General features: G+C 51.6%; 1 protein-coding gene across 1 annotated transcript in view; it reads left to right on the forward strand.

Moving 5' to 3' along the window:
- The window catches only part of HCN2 (hyperpolarization activated cyclic nucleotide gated potassium and sodium channel 2), a 61,221-nt gene extending 38,380 nt beyond the window's left edge, over nucleotides 1-22,841 (forward strand). Inside the window, exons 4-8 of the mRNA XM_077331930.1 lie at nucleotides 6,721-6,939; nucleotides 14,694-14,840; nucleotides 16,131-16,371; nucleotides 19,925-20,089; nucleotides 21,078-22,841. Of these exons, the coding sequence (XP_077188045.1) occupies nucleotides 6,721-6,939; nucleotides 14,694-14,840; nucleotides 16,131-16,371; nucleotides 19,925-20,089; nucleotides 21,078-22,135 (1,830 nt within the window). The 3' untranslated portion in view covers nucleotides 22,136-22,841. The remainder of the gene's footprint in view (nucleotides 1-6,720; nucleotides 6,940-14,693; nucleotides 14,841-16,130; nucleotides 16,372-19,924; nucleotides 20,090-21,077) is intronic.
- Nucleotides 22,842-23,457: the final 616 nt, after the last annotated feature.

Consider the following 23,457-nt stretch of genomic DNA (forward strand, 5'->3'; position numbering starts at 1 on the left):
CCTCTTGGGATGAGACTTGGGATTCTTTGCTCACTCTGAGTCAGACCCAGTGCAAAGTTTCCACTTGCACCAGTGCTCGCATGCAGGCGGAAATGCAAAATCCCAGGCAGCCACTTCATGGGCCACTTGCACAAGATCTGGTCTTCCTGGCCTTGGAGTAGCCGGGAAGGAAACTCGAGGGGTTGCATAAGATCCTGCTTAAATGAAACAGTGCTAGGTCCATTAAGTTCCTGATTTTGTACCACTGGATCTGCCCCATTATGTTTTTCACTATCTCAATAAAGCCTAGGACAGGGGTAGTCAAACTGTGGCCCTCCAGATGTCCGTGGACTACAATTCCCATGAGCCCCTGCCAGCTGGCAGGGGCTCATGGGAATTGTAGTCCATGGACATCTGGAGGGCCACAGTTTGACTACCTCTGGTCTAGGGCCTTTCCCCTGTTACGGGTGCTAACTAGCTAAGCACTAGGAAGCACCTCTGCACTTTTCTTGATTAAATTTGCACGTCACATACTCTGACCCTGTACAGTCCAAAACGACAACAGGATCAGTACCAAGCCAGCCTCAAGGACAAGGCAATTCCACTGTCCAGAAAGAGCCCAAAATACGCTGCATCTCTGCATAATTTACTTCTTCATTCCTGCCTGCTTCCGATCAATTTGTTCTCGGGAGAAGGAGTCAGTCTGCCCCATGCGTACCTTGATTGGAGCTGGGCCATTCATCTGTCCGTGGAACAGAGATAAAGCAGACTTTCCTGCCCACCATGGAGGTTGTCCATCGTCTCTCTTCTGGGCTCACTTCCTTCCCATGCAGGACTCTTGCTCAGAACAGGGAATCTTACAGAGACCTGGGGTAGGCTCCACTTAAGCTGTGGTTTTGCTTCTCACAATTTTTGTGTACTCTTAAGTGCTGTGGGCTTGGGTCTGGCAAGGGTGGGGGGAGTGTCCAGAGAGAGTCCCAACTGCAGGGGCTCGTGGGAATTGTAGTCCATGGACATCTGGAGGGCCACAGTTTGACTACCCCTGCAAAGAGTGGATGGAAGTTCTGTGCCTGGGCAGTGGGAAAGTGGCACCAGCACAAGTCGGGGGCTTCACCCTGCCTCACTTATGCAAATTCAGCTCATGGTCCTGCTTTCTTTTCTTTTGGGCAACTGGTTCTGGTTTGACAACAAAATCAGAGTCCAGTCGCACCCTTAAGACAAACAAAGACTTGTTCAAGGCACGAACTTTCGTGTGCATGCACACTTCCTCCGACAGATTCTGGTTTTGCGGGTGCGGCCCAAGATGCCTTGGCTTGTCTCCTGGGAACGGATTCGCCAGCCCTCTCTGGCTTCTAACACACCACCAAGCCCCCGCGCTTTCCAGCCTAAAGGCCAGGAACTTGGTTTTCTGCAGCAGCAAGAACAGCAATCCCAGGCTGCACATTGTGCCAGATGCAGCATGATTTCTGCGCTCCTGAAGACAGGCGGCATGCACCCGCACGTCGGAGCCAGTCGTCTCTGTGCTCCAGTAGCCCTGTGGCTGGTTGCTTCTGGGTCTCCTTCCTTGCTCTCACGCCATAGACCAGGGTTGGCCAAACTGTGGCTGCCAGCAGCATGGCAGGGGCTCATGGGAATTGTAGTCCATGGACCTCTGGAGAGCCACAGTTTGGCCATCCCTGCCTTGAACAGGGGAAGGGAAATCAGGTTGGGCTTGCACTGAGCCAGTTTTGCTCCTCAGGTCAAAGGGTCCGATCTTGATCCAGGTCACTTCATACAGAGTGGGGGTGGGGCAGGGTTTTTAGATCAGGGGATCCCCAGCTTTTTTTTTTTTTTAGCTTGTGGGCACCTTTGGAATTCTGATGCTGCATGCTGGGTGCAGCCACTAAATGGGTGCCAAGCTAGTGGAGCTAGCCACAAAAAGTGCTATTAGAAAGTGGGAAGGGGTCAAGTCAGGCATCTGATGGGCCATGAGATTCGATGGGCAACACCTCCCAGCACAGCTAAGGGAGCGAGCCACAAAATGGCTCGCTCCCTTAGCTGTGCTGGGAGGTGTTGCCCATCGAATCTCATGGCCCATCAGATGCCTGACTTGACCCCTTCCCACTTTCTAATAGCACTCCGTGGCCACCAGGAAAGGTTTCTTTGGGGGGGGGGGACTCCTGCCCTAGGCATGAGGGCAGTAGAAAGCCCTGTTGGCCCAGCAGCTCCTTACCTTCTGGGTGCCACGGCTCATGCAGGGGGGTCCAGTCATTCCCTTGTCTCCTGCCAGCCAGGGCATCCGTTGGCTCCCCCACCCTGCAGGGAACTAAGGAGAGGGGTTGAGGCCCGGCAGACGAGGCTGTTTTCCTGCTGCGAGGAAGTCAGCAATGATCTTGTCACACAGGAAGGGGGAGGAAGAGGAGGGGGAACTCTCTGGCCTGGTGTTGGAACCATCTGTCCCCAGCAGATTTTGTTCCTGAATCCTTTGCCAAGTCAGTTTGCACTTTATGGTTTCCCAAGGAGAAGGGAGTGCGGGGAGGGCCCTTCGTCTCCCTTTGCTCAAGGGCTCTCAGGCGAGGCTTCTTTGAGGGTCTTCAGAACATCTGTCAGTTGGACTGGCACAGCTGGAGCAGGGATAGCCCACTCAGCAAATCCCGCTGCCTTCCGGACAGCATCGTGGACAGAACCAAGCATTTCTCGGTTGGGTGGATGAGTGGCTGATCTCCTGCCCGCAGGAGCTGTTCTGTCGGGAGGGAAAGGCAGCCCCCCAAGTGGTGTCGAGGGGGAGAGGGGCTGAAGTGGCTCTCGGGCAGTTTAACCCGGCCAGTTTCGTCCTCCCTTTGCTTGAGCAGCCAGCCTGTGGGCAAACAAATTTGCAGGCTCACATCCTAATCATTCCCCAGCAGCTAAGGATGGATTAAGAGAAAACCTCTTTGCAGATTGCCCTTCTGTGGGAGCCTTTGGTAGCTAACTTGGCTCCGGAACAAGCAGTGGAAGCGTCAACCTGGGGAAACAGCTGCCATTGGATGGGTGTCCCGGGCCGTTCCTCCCTAGGCAGGCTGTTCAGGGAGCCCCTGGAGGTGGCTTTAGTGGAGGCTGAAATGAGAAGGGTACAGACGGGACCTCAGCAACCTTCAAGCTCTCCCAAGCAACTGCAGAGGTCCAGGTCTTGCTCATGCCCATACGATGGCCTTAGACTGCTTCAGAGCTCTGCCACTGAGCCCCAGCACCTCATTGCAGTGGGGTAATCAAAGTGCAATTCTGTGCACGCAGGACATTAGCCATAGAGTTTGCATAGAGCACCACTTTGTCCAAGTCTGGGGGGAACTGAACCCCATTTGATGTTAAGATCCATAGGATCCCAGCCCCACAGGATGATCTTTCTTGGCTTTTGCACCCCAGTGGGCCCTTCTGTTATGTGGGTCAGCTATGTGGGTCAAAACTGTCTGTAGCCTTACCAGAACCCATGTGGGAGGAAAATTCTCTTGCTTCCTCAGCATCTCTGAAATGCTCAGGGCTATGGAATGAATTCAGTGGGGCCAGGGTGGTGGGTGAGGATGGCATTCAGGGCTCCCCTTAGGTTCAAAGTAGAATGGAAATGCAAGGACAGTCTTAAATTTGAGACACACAGGCACTTTACTGTTGATGGAAACCTTGAACATGATTGGGTTGGTTGTCAGACTCCAGGGCTTCTTCGCATCTCTCCATGCACCGGAAGCTGTCTCGTGTATACCCTTCACCCAGAAGAGACCTGTGACTCTTATGCAACTAAAACTGATTTCTGAGCTTTCCAGGCAAACCTTGAAGGCATAAGTTTTGTAGCAAACAGGAAGAACCATGGCTCAGACTTGCTCTGGAGGTGTAGCAGCACCTGGGAATCCTTCTCACGCATCCCTTTTCTGCGAACAGAGGTGATGGCCAAATTGGCAAGATTTATCTTCCAAGCAGCCAGGCCTCGTGGCCACCCGAATACTTGGGGATCACAGTTGTGCACCTAGATGGGGAGGACTGGTCCCAGTTCCATGTCAGGCTGCTCCAGAGCATTCCGTCACCGCTCTAAACTGAGTTTGCCGACCAACAGAAGGTTGATCTCTGTCTCCAGTGGGATGAAGTGCTAGGACGTTGCAAATCAGGAGGCTGGTGAAAAAAAAAAAAAAAAGCTTTTCCACCTCCACCAGGACAGTAGAAACCACAGATAGTATCCTTGACCTGGTTGCTCGAGATGCCTGAGGTCACAAGTAGAAGAACCAAGAAGAAGAAGAGTTGGTTTATATCCCCTGTTTTTTACTACCTGAAGGAGTCTCAAAGCAGCTTACAAACACCTTTTCCCTTCCTCTCCCCACAACAGACACCCTGTGAGGGAGGCAAGGCTGAGAGAGCTCTGAAAGAATTTCTCTGAGGGCAGCTCTGAGAGAACTGTGAGTGACCCAAGGTTGGCTGCATGTGGAGGAGGAGTGGGAATTGAACCTGGCTCTTCAGATTAGAGGCTGCTGCTCTTGACTACTGCACCATGCAGGAATGTCCACTGGCTGGAGCTGTCAGCTGTCAAGTTATTCTCTGCACCGTCCAGAAGAAGGGACTCTCCCGTGGTAGGGATTATTTTAAGAAAGGCTTACACTAGCCAAACAGGATGATGTAAGATCTCCATCCACCCCCTACATACATGCTGGAAAGCCAGTGGGATAATTGGTGGGCGGAGAGTAATCCGGCGTGGCTCAAGGTGGAGTGTGTCAGGTGGAGTGGCCAATGAAAAGGAGATTCCCACCATCAATCATTCCAGGTGACTGCAGGATGCTTCGACTCATCCCTCATGGAAGTCTTTGTGGCCACAAGCAATGAACAGGTGCAGGCATTCAAGACCAGTTCCCTTGAGGAAGCAAAGGAAAGGACATCTGCTGCATTCCTACAAGACGGGTTGGAGCCAGGGAGCAGTATGAAACAGTTTTTCACCCTAACTGAAATCTGTACATTATCTCCAGCCTTTCTTAAGTTTATAAAAGAAATCAGAGAGAAAAGAAAAGACAAAAAATTACAATTCTGTAACAGCTCGATTTACCCTACTAGCTTATTAATAACTAGCTAGATACTGTGAGAAGCACCCACAATATTCTTCAAATTCTTCTACGGTCTGCCATTGAGTAAATTAGTAAGTTCCAGAAGACTGAGTCCTTTTCCTTTGGAGATGCTGCTGGTGACAAGAGGCCTGCAGAAGGCATCTAGCCACCCTGATAGTTAACTCTTTTCTGCTCAGTGGATCAAGATTTCTCTCCTGTGAAGGGAAGTTTGGTTTCACACATACCTCTGCTTTGTAGAGGAAATTTCCTCTTGAGTTGGGATTGGTTTTCTTTCCAGATGGCAGCCTCTGATGAGGGTCAGGTCTTCTGAAAGAGTGTATTTCTTCATGTTTCTCCTTCCTGTGCAGTTTTGTTTGTTGCCTCGGTCTGGGGTTTCTTTTGGGGGTTTTCTGCTGTTCAGCTAAGTTGGTGCTTCTCTTCCTGAGGTCCATAAAACAGAGGAGGCTTCTGCCTTTTTGGCATTTTGCTCTAGGAATCTCTCTTCAGGTTAGCAAATTGACCTTGTCTTAGATCGCGGTGTGTGTGTGTGTGGGGGGGGGGCAATCCCAAAGCCCTCCTAGCCCAGCAGAGAACAAAAATGTATGGTGAGTAAAATCTCTGTGATTATTGGCATGGTCTATTGCAGGGGTAGTCAAACTGCGGCCGTCCAGATGTCCATGGAGTACAATTCCCATGAGCCCCTGCCAGCGTTCACTCATGGGTATTGCAGTCCATGGGCATCTGGACGGCCGCAGTTTGTCTACCCCTGGTCTATTGTGCCACAAGGCACTAAGCTGCTTCCTCTGGAAGTTCTGTTCCTTGCTCACATCCTCATGTCTTTGCTAGAAAGCTAGTGGTTTTTTTTTAAAATAAATTTTCTGACAATGTTGATGCTGGACTCAGTAGTTGGTGATTTGTGTGGATGCTGAATACGCAGGTTTATGCAGGACGATGCCATTCCTACGTTCGCCTCGCGCTGTATTGCAGGACATTACATCCTTGTCGCCCATATCTCTCCTTTGGGATCCTCTCTGCACAGCTCTGATACTTAGAGGCCTATTCTGGTAATGGGGAGGAGCCGTGGTAGAGCATCTGCTTGGCATGCAGAAGGTCCCAGGTTCGATCCCCGGCATCTCCAGCTGAAAGGACCAGCCGGAAGGTGATGGGAAAAGCCCTTCTCTGCCTGGGAGCCTGGAGAGGAGCTGCCTGTCTGAGGAGCTTTAACATGAAGACCTGATGGCCTGCTTCAGAACCAGGGAGCTTCTGGTGTTCAGTTTGTGGTAGAGCTAGAAGATACTCACTGGGGACTGCGTGGGTGAATGTTTGCCAATGGTTTCTATGGAACTCAACTACTGGTGCCTCCAGCTCCCGGTACTGTGTACTCAGTCCAGTAGCACCTTTAAGACCAACAAAGAGTTATTCAAGGCGTGAGCTTTCGAGTGCAAGCCCTCTTTGTCAGACTAAATAAATAACCATCATAGCTGTAGAGGAAGAGTGCATGCACTCAAAGCTCATGCTTTGAATAACTCTTTGTTGGTCTTCGAGGTGCTACTGGATTGTATTATTTTGTTGTGCTACTTCAGACCAACACGGCGACCCACCGGAATCTGTCTGAACCTGTTTTGGTCAGAAGCCACAGGGTTAGCCTGGGCTGTGGGTGTGGGCGGCCCTGTGTCTGAGACAGAGTCTCTTTCTCTTGTTTTTCCAGAATGATTCCTGGAGCGAGCTGTATTCCTTCGCCCTCTTCAAGTCCATGAGCCACATGTTATGCATTGGGTACGGCCGCCAGGCACCGGAGAGCATGACCGACATCTGGCTGACCATGCTGAGCATGATTGTGGGGGCTACCTGTTATGCCATGTTCATTGGGCATGCCACGGCACTCATCCAGTCTCTGGATTCCTCTCGGCGGCAGTATCAGGAGAAGGTACGGAGAGCGAAACTGTGGTGGGTGGAGACCAAGGATGTGGGTCACTTTGCAAGCTGCACTTGGTTCCATGTCTAAAGAGGGACAGGTGGGATTCTAAAGAGGAGGGGGAGGAGAGGTCCTACAGAAAAGGAGGAGGTAAGGTTCTAAAGAAGAGGAGGAGGAGGGAAGGTTCTACAGAGGAGGGAGAGGAGAGGTCCTACCGAAGAGGAGGAGGTAAGGTTCTAAAGAAGAGAAGGGGGAGGGAAGGTTCTACAGAGGAGGGAGAGGGGAGGTCCTACAGAAGAGGAGGAGGTAAGGTTCTACAGAGGAGGGAGAGGGGAGGTCCTACAGAAGAGGAGGAGGGAAGGTTCTGAAGAAGAGGAGGGGGACGGGAGGTTCTACAGAGGAGGGAGAGGAGAGGTCCTCCAGAAGAGGAGGAGGTAAGGTTCTAAAGAAGAGGAGGAGGAGGGAAGGTTCTACAGAGGAGGGAGAGGGGAGGTCCTACAGAAGAGGAGGAGGTAAGGTTCTACAGAGGAGGGAGAGGGGAGGTCCTACAGAAGAGGAGGAGGGAAGGTTCTGAAGAAGAGGAGGGGGACGGGAGGTTCTACAGAGGAGGGAGAGGGGAGGTCCTACAGAAGAGGAGGAGGGAAGGTTCTGAAGAAGAGGAGGGGGACGGGAGGTTCTACAGAGGAGGGAGAGGAGAGGTCCTCCAGAAGAGGAGGAGGTAAGGTTCTAAAGAAGAGGAGGAGGAGGGAAGGTTCTACAGAGGAGGGAGAGGGGAGGTCCTACAGAAGAGGAGGAGGTAAGGTTCTACAGAGGAGGGAGAGGGGAGGTCCTACAGAAGAGGAGGAGGGAAGGTTCTGAAGAAGAGGAGGGGGACGGGAGGTTCTACAGAGGAGGGAGAGGAGAGGTCCTCCAGAAGAGGAGGAGGGAAGGTTCTGAAGAAGAGGAGGGGGACGGGAGGTTCTACAGAGGAGGGAGAGGAGAGGTCCTCCAGAAGAGGAGGAGGGAAGGTTCTAAAGAAGAGAAGGGGGAGGGAAGGTTCTACAGAGGAGGGAGAGGGGAGGTCCTACAGAAGAGGAGGAGGGAAGGTTCTGAAGAAGAGGAGGGGGAGGGGAGGTTCTACAGAGGAGGGAGAGGAGAGGTCCTCCAGAAGAGGAGGAGGGAAGGTTCTAAAGAAGAGAACGGGGAGGGAAGGTTCTACAGAGGAGGGAGAGGGGAGGTCCTCCAGAAGAGGAGGAGGTAAGGTTCTAAAGAAGAGAACGGGGAGGGAAGGTTCTACAGAGGAGGGAGAGGGGAGGTCCTACAGAAGAGGAGGAGGGAAGGTTCTAAAGAAGAGGGGGAGGGAAGGTTCCAAAAGGCAGGAGGAGGAGGAGGGGAGATTCTACAGAGGAGAGGGAGAGGCGACTGGAAAGAGGAAGGGATGGGAGGTTCCCAAGAGGAAGGGAAGGTGAGGTTGAAAAGAGGAGGGGAAGGAGAAGTTCTACAGAGGAGTGGGAAGGGCGGTTCCACTGTGGGGGAGGTTCTACAGAAGAGGGGGAGAGGAGGCTTGAAGGAAGAAGGGAAGGGGAAGTACTAAAGAAGAGGGGAGGTTCAGAACAGGAGGGAGAAGGTAGGTTCTACAGAGGGGGGAGGCTCAAAAGAAGGGATGGGTCGTTTGAAAGAGGAAGGTAAGGAGAGGTACTAAAGAGGAGGGGAGGGGAGGTTCTTAGGAGCCATTCCCATTGCTGGTGTTTGGATTCAGAGCACTTTCTGTTTTAAAATACTAGTTGAAGCTTGTTAATGCTGGAAACTTGAAGTAGTAAATATTTTCTACCATCTGCAGTGTGTACAGTTAAGTCTCAGTCTGCCCCCTTCCTCCCTTCCCCAGGGGCTTTCAGCTGCAAATCCTTTTCTGTCGACTGGGGGTATTGCTGATCTCTGAACTCTATAGAGCAGGGATAGTCAACCTGTGGTCCTCCAGATGTCCATGGACTACAATTCCCATGAGCCCCTGCCAGCATTTGGGAATTGTAGTCCATGGACATCTGGAGGGCTGCAGTTTGACTACCCCTGATCTATAATATAAACTATAGTATAGCTTAGTGTATATCTTAATGTTGTGGTAGAGTGTGGTAATGTTGTGATATATGCACACAAGCTCTCTCTTTACTGGTAACGAACAGGACTGTATGTGAGTCTCAGGGCTCTCACCCAAGGAGCCAAGGGAGCAAGAGAAAGGAAGTAACAAATGCCTAGGATTGGCTTTCCCAACTTCTTGGCTTTGTCTGAAAAAAATCAGAGCCTTAGAATTTGGTCTGGGCTCTGATATTACATCAAGATGGGCAGCTGTGTTAGCCTACAAGTGAGCAGTGACTCAACAAAGCTCTTCCCCTGCCACAGGTTTTGTTAGTTTTATGGAGCCTTGGACTCTTGTTCGTTTCTACGGCTCCAATTGTGTTGGAGTAGCCACTTGGCTGGGTTAAGTATCCACATAGGCTCTGAGTTTGCATGGAGCGTTGCAAGGGATGGGCTGTGCAAGGGATAAGCTTTGCGTTTGGAATTAGAAGTTTGGAATTAGAAGTTTGGCATTGAAGATTGGGGGAGCACTGACCCCAACTAGAGGCATGGGGGGACATGTTGTAGAAGTGAAAGTCCTTGATCACGCCTGCCACCCCCATCCCACTTGTGACTCAGAAATTACTTTTTGGGTAAAATAATTGTTTGGTCCATATTTTTCTGGCAAATAAACTGTAATCTAACTTGGCCCATATTTTCTTTCCTTAATTTTACTCTCCCACTAAAGGCAGAGTTCTCCCGCCTCCCGTTTTGTCCCCAGAATAATCCTGTGTAAAGTATATCAGGCAGACAGAGGTAAAGGGAAGGACAGGGGAGCTCAGGTGTCCCAGTGGGGGAGTCAGACTCAGCCCTTGCAAGGCCATTCCGACCTCCTGGCTGTGCCACCCTGGATCTCAACACAGGCTGCTTCCTGGGATCTCCCTCCTTTTTCTGAAATTAGCAGAGCATTGTTTTTTGGCCAGCCCTTCTGAGTTTTGATCCCTTGCGTATCTCTGTGCAATCTGCAACCTTTCCTCGCCAGCTCTCCAAAGCCGGCTTTGACTCTGAAAATAGCCCAGGCAAACAAGTAATCACATTTGCCTCCTGTCCTTCCCTCGATAAACATCCTTGCTCTCCCACTGCGATGTCAGAACTCTCTGGAAGGATGACCTGCTTTCGAAGGATGTTGCCTGTTGGCCCCCTTTCATGAGTCCCTGGCAGCTCTGAAGCATTAGCTTGTGCGGGAACTCTGGAAGATCCTCCTCTGGGGAGTGCAGTTCCAGTTCTTACATGTTCTGAAAGGAAATTTTGAGGAGTCTTGAGTGTTGCCCCAAAAGTTTATTTAGAAAAATAGTTTGGCCGTCAGAGTTCTGGAAATGCTCTAGGCGGCATAAAGGGCTGGCAGGAAGGAGTCAGGCTTGTGGGGGTGTGGAGGGCTGCTGACATCTGGAAGAAATCAGCCCCCCCTTGACCCCAATTGTTTACGACACCTGCTTGCCTGTCGGGTAGACCTGGGAGCTTAAAATTGACGGGCCCTGGAACGATGTGTCATAAAGCGGCGTCCAGCAGCAGTCCCCTGGGGAAGTGTTGCTGTGCAAAAGAGGCACTCTTGACACTTCCCATCATGGGCAGGGAGATCTGTGGAGGCCAGTGAGCCCCCCTCCTCCCCCCCCCTCGTCATCAGCCTCTCCAGTCCCCCAGAGGCTCTGCTCTTCTGGCTGTGACTCAGCATGCAAAGCATGGTTCTCAGTGGGGTCTTTAATGGAATGGGGACAGGAGTACTCCTTCTCTCTCTCTCTCTTCCTTGCCCAAATGATAAAGAGGGAGCCTTTTTGGTAGGGCAGTAAAACAGATTGAAGACTTTTTTTTTTAACTTAACAACCCATCTGTGCAAATTAATTGATCAGCTGCAAAGGCAGGCGATTAATCTGCTAAAAGCTCTTTAAGCATGGCCTGCCCTGTCCCGCTCTCCCCCCCCCCCGCTGTTAATTAATCCAGCGGCCTTCAAAACCATGTGCAGGGCAGCTGTGCCAGGTGTTCCTTGAGGAGCAGCAGAGGGATCCCCCCCCCACAAGCTGACCCCCTGTTGTGATGCACAGCTGCAGGGGAGACGCATTGTGTGTTCTGAGGTTTGCACACCGTCTGTTGGAGGTGATGTTGAAGAAGAAGAAGAAGAAGAAGAGTTGGCTTTATGTTCTACTTCTCACTGCCCAAAGGAGTCTCAAAGCGACTAAGCGACTGACAACCACCTTCCCTTCCTCTCCCCACAACAGACACCGTGTGAGGGAGGGGGGGCTGAGAGAACTCTGACAGGACTGCTCTGTGAGAACAGCTTCTAACAGGACTGTGACTAGTCCAAGTCACCCAGCTGGCTGCATGTGGAGGAGTGGGGAATCAAACCCGGCTTGCCAGATTAGAAGTCACTGCTGCTATGGACTATACCGTGCTGTAGACCAGCGGTCCCCAACCTTCTTGTAGTTGGGGACCGCCTCCGAGGGTGAGAGAGAGCCGGCGGCCCGGCCGCCGCAGCTGCATGTAAACGCGCACGCGCAGTCGCTGCGCATGCACGTTTTCGCCCCTAGGTGGCGCTAACGCGCACACACGGAGCTGCTGCGCATGCGCGTTTTCACCAGCAGGGGGCGCAAACATGCATGCGCAGCGGCTCTGCGCGTTTGCGTCACTGGCGTGCCAGCGGCCGTGCCTGCCTCTTCCCTCCCTCTCGCTGCGGGGGGGGGGGGAGGCAGGTGTGGCCGCTGGCGGCCCGGTACAGGGCCGCAGACCGGGGGTTGAGGACCCCTGCTGTAGACCACCAACCTCTCCCAGTGGATCGTGGGTGCTTTGTATGTCCCCACCCCACAAGATTCAAGCTTTCCGGGAAGACTTTTATGAAGATGAATAACTTAATACACAAATTAGATTCAAATGGGTAGCCGTGTTGGTCTGAAGTAGCACAATAAAATCAGAATCCAGTAGCACCTTTAAGACCAACAAAGATTTATTCAAGGCGTGAGCTTTCGAGTGCAAAAGCTTAGTCTGAGGAAGAGGGCTTGCACTCGAAAGCTCACGCCTTGAATAAATCTTTGTTGGTCTTAAAGGTGCCACTGGACTCTGATATTAATACGCAGGGTCTGATTTTGATGACCGTGTGCCCATTCAGAGATATGGAAAGAAGCATGGGATACCCAAGGCTGGTGAGGCTGAAACAGGAGGAATAATTCTGCACTGAGGTGTCTCTGCAGTTTCCTTGATAGCCCGCCTTTCCCACTGAGGCTAGAGGCACAGTACACGGCAGCCCAAGGAAAACAAAATTTTGTGTCAGTCTTGGAACAGCTATTTGTGAAATTTCTGTGTTTCTCCAGGGCATGAAAAGGGTCTGGGGTCTCTGCAGGATGCAAATCTTGTCTCTTTCCCAGCCCCTGGAAACGTATCCAAGGCCTGTCTTCTGATCTGTCAGCCCACTGCTTCGAGCCTCCCCTTTGCAGGGGGCTCAAAACTTTTGCTCAGAGGAGAGCTCAGCTTCTCCAGAAGGCTGCATTCCCCACAGCCTGACCTCTTCCTCCAGTTTGTGTGAAGCCCCCCCCCCCCCGATTTCCTTTTTTTTTTTTGCAGCAGTCTGCATCTAGGCTGGCTTGCAAGAGGTGACTGGAGGCGTCCCTTGCCTGTGCATTACTTTGGCTGACACAGCGCTGGGCCTCAGTTCTCCAGTTCTCCGGGGAGCTCGACAGCATTCCGAGTTCTCCCTCGTCCCAGATTTCTCTCTGTGATGTCACTTTGCCAGACTTATGCGGGCTCAAAGCCGATTGGGACTGTGACATGAGGACTTTTAAGTTTTGCCAAGCCTGGGTACACTTCGGGGCAGGCCCTGTGAGAACGTGAGCACAAAATCCTCTGCCAAGATGTTTCCAACCTCCTGAAAGCCCTGTCTGTCTTACTCGGGGGTAGCCAAACTGCGGCCCTCCAGATGTCCATGGACTACAATTCCCATGAGCCTCTGCCAGCATTCGCTGGCAGGGGCTCATGGGAATTGTAGTCCATGGACATCTGGAGGGCCGCAGTTTGACCACCCCTGATATTGTTCAGGGTTGGGTCTGATCATTTTCTTTTCAATCTGAGTGGTTCCCAGGGACGCAGTTTCCTGAAAATAATTGCTTAACTTCCATTCAGAAGAGCTCTGGTGGGTCAGACTGTTGGCCCATCTAGCAGAGCATCTTGTTTTGTACAGTGGCCACGTGGTTACTCTGGAGGGCCAACAACAGGGCAATTACATTGATCGAATTGCCCACTGCTCTATGTGGAATACGGTTTGATTAAGGAGTTTCTTTTGATCCCTATTTGGAAAATCTAAAGAGTGCCCCTGATGTTAGTTTTATGTTCCAAGTCCTGGACAGGAGGCGGAAAGCTCCATCAAATCTCATCCGGCTTATGGTGGCCCCATGGAGTTTGACAGTCAAGAGATGTTCAGAGGAGGTTGGCGATGGCCTGCCTGGGATTTCCTTGGCTGTTTGCCGTCCAACCACTTAGCAGGACTGACTCAGCTTAGCTTCCGAGATCTGATGAGCTGGCAGTGGGACGCGGTGGTAAAGAAGGCAGGCGTCACATCAAAATCGCAAGATGTCACAGTCCCGCTGTACACTGCGTCGGACAGAGCCCACCAGGAGTCCTGGGTGCAGTTCTGGAGGCCTCACTTCAAAAAGGACGTGGACAAAATGGAGAGGGTTCAGAGGAGAGCCATGAGGATGATCTGGGGCCAAGGGACCAAGCCCTATGAAGATAGGTTGAGGGACTTGGGAATGTTCAGCCTGGAGAAGAGACTGAGAGAGGACAGGAGATACTTCATCTGAAAGGTTGTCACTTGGAGGAGCAGAGGAGAGGACCCACAGCCATAGCTTTAAATTATGTGTAGAATGGGACCAGCTAGATATCGGGGGTGGGGGGGGAGATTTTCAGTGAGAGTCATTCAGCAGTGGAATGGGCTGCCCAAGGAGGTGGGGAGCTCCCCCTCAATGTCAGTTTTCAAGCAGCAGCTGGACAGATCCTTCTCCTGGATGCTTGAGGCTGATCCTGCACTGAGCAGGGGGTGGGATTAGATGGCCTGCATGGGCCCCTCCATGCATTGCTAAACTATCCAGTGTTCAAGTTAGTTTAACAGAATGACAAATTGGAGCTGAAATGGAAAAAGAAAAAGGCATCACTCATCTAGCATAAACTGTGCAGAAAATCAAGATTTGAGTCCAACAGCACCTCAGGACAGCAAGATTTTGGGGGAATGAACTTTCAGGAGTGCAGCCTCCCTTCATCAAATAGCATGAAGGGAGCCTGCGTGGTGTCATGGCTTCTAATCTTGACAGGCTGGGCTTGATTCCCGACTTCTCCTCGCCATGCAGCCAGCAGGGTAACCTTGGCCTCATCACAGCCCTGATAGCACTGTTCTTACCGAGTAGTTCTGTTAGAGCTCTCTTGTTCCCACCTACCGCACGGAGTGTCTGTTGTGGGGAGCAGACGACAATCCTGCCCCTTTTAGAAAAGCAGCCTGCTGCCCCGTTCCATTCCACTGTAGCCCAGTACAGAACCTGCCTCCCTTTCTTTCGGAGACCTTTCTTCCGTCACACAGCCCAAGGTAATGTGTGGGGTTGTTGTGTTTTTTCCAGGCATCCTCTCCTGAGGGTCGTGCTCAGACCTGTGTAGCTTTGGCTGAGTGGCTTTGTGATTGGCTCTGTTTCTCCCCCTTCCCCCAGTACAAGCAAGTGGAGCAGTACATGTCCTTCCACAAACTGCCTGCAGACTTCCGACAGAAGATCCACGACTACTATGAGCATCGTTACCAAGGCAAGATGTTTGATGAGGACAGCATCTTGGGGGAACTCAACGAACCTTTGCGAGAGGTAAGCTGAGCGCCAGTCTGATGATTCAGCCCAAATCCAAGGGATAGTCAGTGCGAGGGGGTGGAGACTGGAGTCCTTTCCAGGTGGTGGAGAAGGAATGGGTGGGAGGGGAGGTCAAAGTATTTATTTATGGATTTTATTTAGCAAGTTCATAGGGTCATGAGTATGGAGTCAAACTTTTTGGCTTTCTTCTTTGTTCGCAGAACTTGCCGAGACTTCAAGGACTGATGGTTCTCCTTTTAATTTAGGGCAGGGGTAGTCAAACTGTGGCCCTCCAGATGTCCATGGGCTACAATTCCCATGAACTACATGGACTACAATTCATGGGAATTGTAGTCCATGGACATCTGGAGGGCCACAGTTTGACTACCCCTGATTTAGGGGATGTAGCATTTCTGGAAATGCCACTTATCAGTGGCCAGTCCCCCCCCCCCCCCAAATACTTGGAAAACTTAGTTATATTCACTTAGAGATCATGGTCCTAAGATTGCTTTGGTGGTAGCAAAAACATTTTTTCAGTCCTTTTATCCCTTGCTTCCAAAAACATGAATAAGTATTTTCTTCTGCTCAGGATGAGCTGTTAGGGGAATGAAAAAGAACGAAAAGAAAAAGAAAAACTGAAGTGTGTGCACCCCTTTCTTTACCTGACAAATCTAAACTTATTTTACTGCTTTAAACATATCCCCAACATTTGAGCAGCCCATTATTGTATGCTGCGCTCTCTTGGCTCAGCTGCGTGGCAGGAAAAAATGTAAATTGAAATAAGAAAAACAAATTTTATACTAAAGAAGAGAGTGCATGGACGCAAAGCCACTGTCAGGATATTTGCATGTCAAATTTGACACTGAAAGAAACCTTAAGATATTATAGCATTTTAATTGTTGCCAAAATTACTCCCATTTAAACAATAAGCCTATCCTTGAGAACAAGTTTTCATTGTCTAATGCTGTATGTCTTGACTGAACATTTTTATACTGCACATTCTGTGATGCACACACTTATGATGCATTTCAGTCAAACCAAACGATATCATTTCACTGGAGTTTTTTTTCTCCCACTGCTCCCCCAAATTTCCCAAACTTTTCCAGCAACAAAATTGAAAAAATCCTTACAAAGAAAATAAGTGTTTTCGCTCTGAGTTTTCTGCTGCATTCACAAGGCCAGGCGGGTGGGGGCTTTCCTTTTTCCAGAGTCTCCTGCTTGCCCAGACAGCCTCATTCTCTGTGTCTCTACTTCTCAATTTTTATAAATATGCACACAAATGTTCTCCATTTTTGCTTGGCTCCCCAGGAGATAGTCAACTTCAACTGCCGTAAGCTGGTGGCCTCCATGCCTCTCTTTGCCAATGCGGACCCCAACTTTGTCACTGCCATGCTGACGAAGCTGAAGTTTGAGGTCTTCCAGCCGGGTGACTACATCATCCGGGAAGGGACCATCGGCAAGAAGATGTACTTCATCCAGCACGGCGTGGTCAGCGTCCTCACCAAGGGCAATAAAGAGATGAAGCTCTCGGACGGCTCCTACTTTGGAGGTGAGGCCAGCCAAGGAGGCTGGAGGGGTAGATGTGCTTGGCTGTGGGCTTTGGGGCCTGGCTGCTCCTGAGGCCAAGGAGTCCAGCAACCCTGAGATGGTGCCAGGAGAATGCCTCGTGGTTGATACCTCCTCTTCACTGCTTTATGGGCCTCCAACTTGTTTCTGCACGGAGGCGTCATTCTTTCCTGCTACTCATGCACTGTATTTCTGAACTGGTGTTAACATGAGCCTGCTCAAATTTATATGTTTAATTTATACTCCACTTTTTTCTCCCCTGCGGGGACTCAAAATGGCTTATATCGTTCTCCTCTCCTTCGTTTTATTGTCACAACAACCTTGCAAGGTTGGCTAGGCTAGGCTGAGAATATGCGACTGGCCCAAGGACACCTGGGGAAGTTCTGTGGTACAAGTGGGGATCCAACCTTTGGATCCTTGTCCATCCCTCTAACGACTGCTGTGCCATGCTGGGTCTCAAAGCAGTTTACATTCCAATAAAGCAGCAGAGCTCCTGAGATCAGAAAGAGCTGGGCCAGGCAAGGCGGAGGGTTGGCTGGCTGTCCCGTCCTCTCCCTCTGAGCACCAACGGACATCCAGAGTGATGTGAGCAAAAAAGTTGTGTTCTTGCCTTGAGGAAGCAACAACTAAAGAGCCGAGGAAGAAGAAAGGGGAGGCCAGGTATATAAACTTTGTAGAAAAATTTAAAGGAATTTTTTTTGGGGGGGGGGCATATGTTTGGAGAAAGATTATGCTTTCTTGTCAAGTATACAATTTGTTGCTTAAACCAGGGGTAGTCAACCTGTGGTCCTCCAGATGTTCATGAACTGCAATTCCCATAAGCCCCTGCCAGCAAACGCTGGCAGGGGCTCATGGGAATTGTAGTTCATGAACATCTGGAGGACCACAGGTTGACTACCCCTGGCTTAAACAACATAAAACACATTATTGGTTAACTTACAGAATTGGCACGTTTATCAGTATATTTGACACTAGAGAGAGAACTGCCCCAGCTGCCCTCTGAGTGATGCTTGACTTTTGGAGTGTATTGTTCAAGCAGAAACCATAGGATTTGGCAGCATATTTAGATCCTGAGGGAAATGTGGTAACATTGAAAACACTGCACTTCTTACGGTGCTGTCAAACATATTGATTGTTGCCAAAATTATTCAGCTTCTGTTAATCTTGAAAATAATCATTATAATCAGATATCATCATTATCTTGGCACTAAGTTCTACATGCTGCCACTGAATGCAGCAGAAAGAGGGAGTGATGTGGGGGGGGAGAGGCAGAAGCAGAGGGGGACGGGATGAGATGACTGGCTTCCTTCACATGTTTTATTTGCTTAAAATATATTTATCAGCTACCTTTCTTCCTTACGGAAATCATCAAGGAAGTGAATAATTAAACTAAAGAGTATTTCATTCATGCCATGAGAGAATATTTCATAGGAGTGCTTTTTTCAGCACTTCCTAAAAATTTCCCATTCTTTTCTTCATCATAAAAATTGGGTAGAAAGTCCTTAAAAAATTAGGGGGAAGCAGATTCCCTCCATCTGCTCTGAACTTTCTGCAGCCTTTCCTGGGTAGAGGCTACAGTTAATGGCAATATAAATGGTTCAGGAATTCAGACCATGGAATGGGCAGGTGTGCCTGTCCTGAAGGAAGCAGCTTTGTATGCAGCCTTGAATGCCTTACCTGCCTCTCCCTTCTGCTCTCCCTTCTGCTCTCCATTCCTCACTGCTCATTTTGGGCCAACTGCAGGTTTGGAGTACCAATAGAAGCCTTTGCTGACTGTGGAGTGAAACGGTTACCATGGCATCCGACATTTTGGGCTGCTTCCTAGGTAGATTGGAGTTCCTAGATTACTTTGCAAGCAAAAGGACATATTGGGCAGATCCAGGGAGGATACAGAGAAGAAACCACTCTGTAGTGCCTACATTACAGTAATGTAGTCTGCCCTTCGTCCTTGCTTCAGGTTAGTTGCTGGCAAAAGAACAGGGGGTGAGTAATTGATCTCCAGATACCAAATACTTTAGTGCTGAGAGATGCAAATGGATCTGGCTGCAGTGAGACAAAAGGTTTATCAGCTACACTGTTAAACCATAAAGGCCAGAGACTGTGAAAGCAAAAAGGCTAGTTCCTATTTCTTCCCTTTGGGTGGAGAAGATTGAGAATTGCCTCAGAGGCTTTCAACAGGAGATGATACATTCCCTGGAGGAGAGGAAAGTCTCTTATCTTATTGACTTAAGGAAGGAAGGGCTAAGTTTCTACAGTGGGACCCCATCGTAACCACATATCAAGAAACAGTGGGGAGAAGGCCTAAGCCCTGAGAACTAAGGCCATGGAGGATTTTACAGGCTGCCACTTTCGGGATCACTAGCCTATCCTAATGCAGCGTTGTCCAGGATAAGCCCAGAATTAGGGTTTAGAGGAATGTGTGTTTGCACAGTTTCTTTTGATCTTTGTTCTGCTTCTGCAGACCTTGTGTACTCTTTTTGCTTGTTTGTTTGTTAATTATATTTATAAACCGCCTTCTCCGGAGGCTCAGGTTTGTTAAGCTTTCTTATAGTGCCTGGTACGACCTCTGTACTAGTGCAATGTGTTAATTCCGTTCCACTTTCCAAATAGTGACAAAAGGGAGGAGCCACAGTGGAGCTCAAAATCCTGAAATATCAGTTGCCTGCAAGCTAGTGAAGTGCAAAGTGGGGAGTCATGGCAAAGATGTAAAGCCTTGAAACGACAAAACTGTAAAGAGTGCTAGAAGCACTTATCCTTTCAGCAGGGCAGATTCCTTCAGATTATTTAGCGCCAGCAGTTCACCCCCAGAGAGATTCCCTGAGCTCCCAGACAGACAGGAACAGGGTTTGTGAAACAGCTTCCAACAACAGCAACAAAGCCACTTGTCAAATTTAGCCACTGGTGGCTTTGTCTGTTGTTGCAGCAGAAACACCTGCTTGTCCAAACTGCCCACTAGAGCAGGGGTAGTCAAACTGCAGCCCTCCAGATGTCCATGGACATCTGGAGGGCCGCGGTTTGACTACCCTTGCACTAGAGGGTGGCCGTTTCTGTTGTGCTCGCTATAAAATGGAAATGTGGCCCATGGTCAGCCAGAGAGATTTCCTGCTTGCCGGTTCCCTTTTTCTATCAGCGTTGCATTTTCTGTCAAAACACCCAACTTAGGAAACGCTGTTGACTTTCAGCTGGGCCAGCAGTCCCTTCCCAGGGCTGGGCAGTCACCACAGAGATGCAAGGTAGAGAGGAAAAAAGCTTTGTCCGTTCTTGTCTGTTTCCCTTTCCACCTAAGACAAAAGTTCCGTGTGCATTTATCTTATTTTTTTTATTGTTTTATTTTTTATTGTCACAAACACTCATTTATGCGAGAGCTTTTGGCTGCTGGGGATGCAAAATCCATTCAAGTTTTGGCTGCTGCACCAGGCTAACTAGAGAGCTTTCTAGGTGCCTTGTGAGCAGTCTGACAAGCACCGTGATCCAACGGGGCAGCCCCTCTGTTCTGAGGAGGAGCTCAGTTTTTGTGGCTTCCCTGTCTCCTCCAGAGATCTGCCTGCTGACCAGGGGCCGGCGAACGGCCAGCGTCCGGGCTGACACCTACTGCCGCCTCTATTCTCTCTCGGTGGACAACTTCAACGAAGTTCTGGAGGAGTACCCCATGATGAGGCGGGCCTTCGAGACAGTGGCCATCGATCGCCTGGACCGCATAGGTATTGCGGGAGAGGGAGGGGAGCCCCCGGGGGCACGGTGGCGGCAGCCTCAGGGCCGTTAGCCAAGAGGAATGAAACATTCCTGTCTCCAAACCAAAGAGAAGGCAGATTCTGCAGCTGGGCCCGTTTGTGCTTCTGACTTGGGTGCCCTGGTGAATTAATGACCTCCCAAATGCCGTAGCGTTGTCTTGCAGACTGGCTACCTTGATTGCCCATTTGGCAGATTTTAATTTTTTGGTAATTGGTCTTAGCATTCACTGAAGGCAAACAGGGTGACTCCCCTGCAGCCGGACTCCTCTCTGCCAGACGATGCTGCTGGTTTGCAAAGGCCCTGGTTGCGCTGTCTTTTGGGGCCATGGATTCTGCCTCCCAGCCCCAAGGAGGCAGGCTGTTCCCCAAAGGGATGGAAGGTAATATCCCCAGCAGCCCCAGCTGCACTCTTTGTGCCAGACCTATGGGACAGGAGGGGTTGGTCTGTCGAGGAATCTCCTTGCTCACTCACAGGTGCTCTGAGGGAAGACAGCTGCCCCCCAGGATTGTAGGACAAGTGCTCTTGGCCAGGAGTGTGATGAGGACTCCTTGGTGAAGTCCGTAGAAGCTCTGCCCAGAAGCAGGAAGCAGCAAGGCATGGGGGGGGGGGGGCTTTCAGCACTCCGTGGGTTAAAACATCATCAATTTGTGTATGGATCCAAGGAGTTGTGAAGGGGGGTGGGAGAAAGCAGGCCTGTGCTTGTTTTTCCGGCTGGCGCGATCTTGGGAGGGCCATTTCCCTTCCACATAAGGAAAAAGAGGCCTGCTGCTTCTTAGACTTTGTCTGCCAGGGACAGGTTCTGGTCGGCTCACATGTAAAAGGGACGTGTCCCGTTGAGAAGCCAAACCAACGAGGGGAGGGCTCTTAATGGATGGGCTGACGGGGCCTGCTCTGCAGGGCAGCCCTGTCCCTTCCCGGCCGCCCTGGCGCTCATGCTGGCCTTACTCCCCGCCGCAGGCAAGAAGAACTCCATCCTCCTCCACAAGGTCCAGCACGACCTCAACTCGGGGGTCTTCAACAACCAGGAGAACGAGATCATCCAGGAGATCGTCAAGTATGACCGGGAGATGGCGCAACAGGCGGAATTCCAGCAGCAGCAGCACCCAACGGCCCTGTACAGCCCCCCCCAGCCGCAGGTGACCTCGGCCATTGCCACCCTCCAGCAGGCCGTCGCCATGAGCTTCTGCCCGCAGATGGCCAGCCCGCTGGTGGGCCCCGTGGGCTTGGGGTCGCCCCGCATGGTGCGGCGCTTGCAGTACCAGGGCGGAGTCCCCGGCCCCTTTGCCATTTCCCCGGCCTTGCTCCAGCAGCACCACCAGCAGCATCCACCACTGCAAATGACCTTGCAGCAGCAGACCAGCTTGCAGCAGCAGCAGAAGGTTGCCTTGCAGCAGCAACAGCAGCAGCAGCAGCAGCAGCAGCAGCAGCAGCCGCCACCCCCTCAGCCCTCTTCCGGCAGCCCCGTCCCAGCGGCAGTGGCCAGCCCGCCGACCCAAAGCCCTCTAGCGAGCCGGACGTTCCCGTACAGCGGCGACAAAGGTCAGTCCGGGTCCCAGCTCTCGCTGACGCAGCAGAAGCCCCCCGGCTCGCCCCAGCGGCTGGCCGCCCACAAGAGCACGCAGGCCCTCCCCACGAGCAGCCTGAGCCAGGAGTCCCGGCCCCTGTCGGCCTCTCAGCCCTCGCTTCCCCACGGCGTCTCGCAGACCATGAGCCAGAGCCCCCCTTCTTCGGCTCACGACTCCGACGCTTCCATCGCAGGAGGGCAGGGGGTGGCACCGTTGGCGGCGGCGGCGGCGGCGGCATCGTCATCGTCCTCACCGAGTTCTGCTGGCACGACTCAAGCGGTCCCCCGCGGGGCTGCCCCAGCCCCCCGCATGGGTCTAGCCCACCAGACGCCCGCAGCCGTGGCTCACCCGGGGGCGGCCGCAGGCCTTGCACAGGACACGGGGAGCGGCCGCAAGGATCCCGCCCCCGACACGGACCCAGCAAAATCCAGGCTTCCTTCTAACTTGTGACCATTGACCTGAGCAGCAGAGGCGTGGAGGGGGAAGAGGCCGATCCCGGCAGCCCCCGTGAGGCAGCCGCGTGAGCTGGCGGGGGGCCGGGACCACAACCATCCATTGTGGCTCTTTTTTCGCACACTGACCATTTTTGTGCTCTGCAAACCGGTGGCTGAAAGGGGCCACCGCCGGTCCCCAGAGGTTGCCTGCTGTCGTCTGCCGCTAGATCAGGGGAGCCCGCTCTGTCGCTCCCAGATCCTGCTTTGGGGAGTGGAGTGGGAGAAACGGGACATGGATAGCTGCGTAGGAATTAAGCCAGAAGGTTCAGGGCCGGGGGGGGATGCTCTCCACTCCAGGCGGGGGTGCTGGGGCGTGTGTGTGTGTGTGGAGCCGCTTGTATTTTGCAGTTTCTGACCAAAGTCCAGCTCCTGCCGCCGTTTTCCATCCCACCTTGCCCTGCGGTGACCATATCACAGAAAGCCATATCTAGATTTATTGCGCAATTTATCCAGTTTGTGTAAGATATAGACATATATATACATATCTAAAGAATAATATATATATATGATGATAAAATCTGTGTGCAGCGCCTTATATCCGACGTGCTCCGCACACACAGCAAGGCCAAAACTTAGAAGGGGATTGGGGAGGAGACGAGAATTGGGCTTGCTGGTGTTGCCCAGACGGACGGGGCCCTGGGGAGGGAGGAGACGCAGCACCCAGTAGCCTCGGGGGTGGGGGTGGGGTGCTTGTGGAACGGAGCCCTGGCCTGGCTGTGCTTCCAGAGGGACAGGCTGTTCCGTGGCCTCGTTTTCCGTGCTGGAAGTCTCTCTCTCGGGGTGGGGGGGAGGGGTAGTTTCTGTTCTGCATGTGTTCTGCAGATTTGAACTGTGCGGTTTTCTGCCAGACGTAAAACCTGTGTGATAATGAATCGATTACTAGAGGAAGCAAAATCCATGTGGAACAGAACTTCCCACCCACTCCCTGAAGGAATAGGAGCTTTGCAGCAAGGAAAATGGAGGGGGGGGGGGAAGGCTGGACACGAACTGTGCGTCTGAAGGGGGCCTTGACCTTGGGAACTCTAGCATTGGCTTGTGGGTTGAGTTTCTTCCCGTTTGCACAGAGATGAATGTCTATATTAGGTCTGTAGACTGTTGGCCTCCTTCCCTCCATTTTTTCCTTCCAGTGCCTTTGTTTGCAGGACCGGCAACTGACCAGTGGAACTCTCTGCTGTGTGATGCAGAGAAGGCTGGCGGGGGGGGGGGAATGGGGCAGCGGCCTGGTTGTCTCTCAACAGCTTGTTTGTGGCCTACGTGTCCCAACACCGGAGGGCCACT

The sequence above is a fragment of the Paroedura picta genome, chromosome 4 (assembly GCF_049243985.1).
Source record: "Paroedura picta isolate Pp20150507F chromosome 4, Ppicta_v3.0, whole genome shotgun sequence".
NCBI lineage: Eukaryota > Metazoa > Chordata > Lepidosauria > Squamata > Gekkonidae > Paroedura > Paroedura picta.